This window comes from Phaethon lepturus, unplaced genomic scaffold (assembly GCF_000687285.1).
Source record: "Phaethon lepturus isolate BGI_N335 unplaced genomic scaffold, ASM68728v1 scaffold1192, whole genome shotgun sequence".
Lineage (NCBI taxonomy): Eukaryota > Metazoa > Chordata > Aves > Phaethontiformes > Phaethontidae > Phaethon > Phaethon lepturus.
This window is the reverse complement of record NW_010522365.1, coordinates 19,688-21,452: the sequence shown is the minus strand read 5'-3', so window position 1 is coordinate 21,452 and position 1,765 is coordinate 19,688. Positions and strand designations below refer to the sequence as shown.

General features: G+C 49.2%; 1 protein-coding gene across 1 annotated transcript in view; it reads left to right on the top strand.

Moving 5' to 3' along the window:
• The window catches only part of SSR2 (signal sequence receptor, beta (translocon-associated protein beta)), a 2,119-nt gene extending 761 nt beyond the window's left edge, over positions 1-1,358 (top strand). The window contains exons 3-6 of the mRNA XM_010281769.1: positions 2-83; positions 459-567; positions 741-818; positions 1,134-1,358. Of these exons, the coding sequence (XP_010280071.1) occupies positions 2-83; positions 459-567; positions 741-818; positions 1,134-1,244 (380 nt within the window). The 3' untranslated portion in view covers positions 1,245-1,358. The remainder of the gene's footprint in view (position 1; positions 84-458; positions 568-740; positions 819-1,133) is intronic.
• Positions 1,359-1,765: the final 407 nt, after the last annotated feature.

Genomic DNA, 1,765 nt, shown 5'->3' with positions numbered 1-1,765 from the left:
GGTCTGTCAGATGACTCTTGCCCCCCAGAAGATTTTGGCATTGTCTCTGGGATGCTCAATGTCAAATGGGACAGGATCGCACCGTATCTTTTAATGTTTTGAAATTTCTTCCAACACTCCTTCTTACCCCTAAGCATCCTGTCGCTCTCCTGTCTTCTTTCATTGTTACTGAAATGCCAGCATGCCAGACCCTGGGCAGGGTATTGAATGCAAACCTCTGTTTTCCTTGAAGGTGCTGTGTAAAAAAGTTCCTTGCAAACAGGGCCAGGTCCCTGTGCAATTCACCTGCCTGGGAAGCAGGAGCAGCGGGATCAGCCTTGGGTGGGTCTGGATGTCTGTAATGGCAGAGGACTCAGATCTGTCATCAGGAGTGACTTTTCCACCTGGTTCAAGGCTCTTTACCCATCTCCTTGCTTTTCTTTGAAATGCAACTGGTTTCCTTAACTTACGGCGCTCAGAGCGAGTAATGTGTCCCACACTGTGGTTCTGCGGCCTCTCAAAGCTGGTTACTTCAACTTCACCTCTGCCACCATCACGTACCTGGCACAGGAGGGTGGACAGGTTGTGGTGAGTTGACAATTTATAGGATCCTTGCCCAAACTGGACAACAGATACACCCGACTGTGCTCTTTGAGCTGCTGTTAGGGGATGATGCATGTCCCTGCACTCTTATGCTGCACAGGCTCTGTTGCAAGAAGGAAAAGTGGCAAATACTATCTTTTTCCCCATAACTTTTCCAGGTTGGTTTCACTAGTGCTCCTGGGCAGGGAGGAATCTTGGCTCAGCGTGAGTTTGACAGGAGGTTCTCCCCTCACTTTGTAAGTACCTTTCAATCGGTAATTGAAATTGCACTGCAGCAACTGGGCAACCCAGCACAGTGGCTTTTTGCCAGTTTGTGGTGCATTTGGTTTGCAGTACAGTCGCCTGGAAAACATGAACGTGGATTGCAATTAATCCGTATCAGTTGTCCAGAAGAGTATGGCAGAAAGAGCGAGTTTTCATTCCAGCTACCTCTGTGAAGGAGCTGGCACTGTGGGATTTGAGCCAGATGCATTGAGAGTAGAAGATCTGATGGTTATAAGACTTGTATACATGATTTGTTTTGACTTCTTTCTAACAACTTCTCCTTCTAGCTGGATTGGGCAGCTTTTGGCGTCATGACCCTGCCCTCTATCGGGATCCCGCTGCTGCTGTGGTACTCGAGTAAGAGAAAGTATGACACACCCAAGACCAAAAAGAACTGAGCAAAGTCAAATGCCACCAGCACCCAGAGCTCAGGAAAGAACAAATGTTAACCCACCCAGAACAGCAGGTGTGTTGGGATCAGCAATGGTCACCCCTGCAAAGCGCTGCCTGGGGCTTTGCTTCAGCCCTGCCAGGAGGGAATCAAGCACTTCAACAGCAGTGATGTGTTGTCTTCTACCTTTTAAAAAAGAAACAAGCAAACCAAAAAACCCCACCCCCCCTTGTCTGCCTGTTTGGAGCAGAGACCCCTCACTCCATGGCAGACACAGTGCTAGTGCACCTGTGATACGAATGTGTTTTAACACACAGAGGAGCTTGTTTGTGCGAGGTGCAGCTCCGCAGCATTTCTGGCATCTGTGCTGCCTTCTGGACTCCGTTCAGCCAAATGGCTCTTTGCCTGCTGCAGTCTTTTCAAACACGGTAAACCTCAGGGCCCCTCTCCTTCGAGTGCTGCCTGCCTTGCTGAAACATCTGTGGGAAGGAGCTCGCTCTAGTGACAAAACCAGACTCCTTTTGAGAG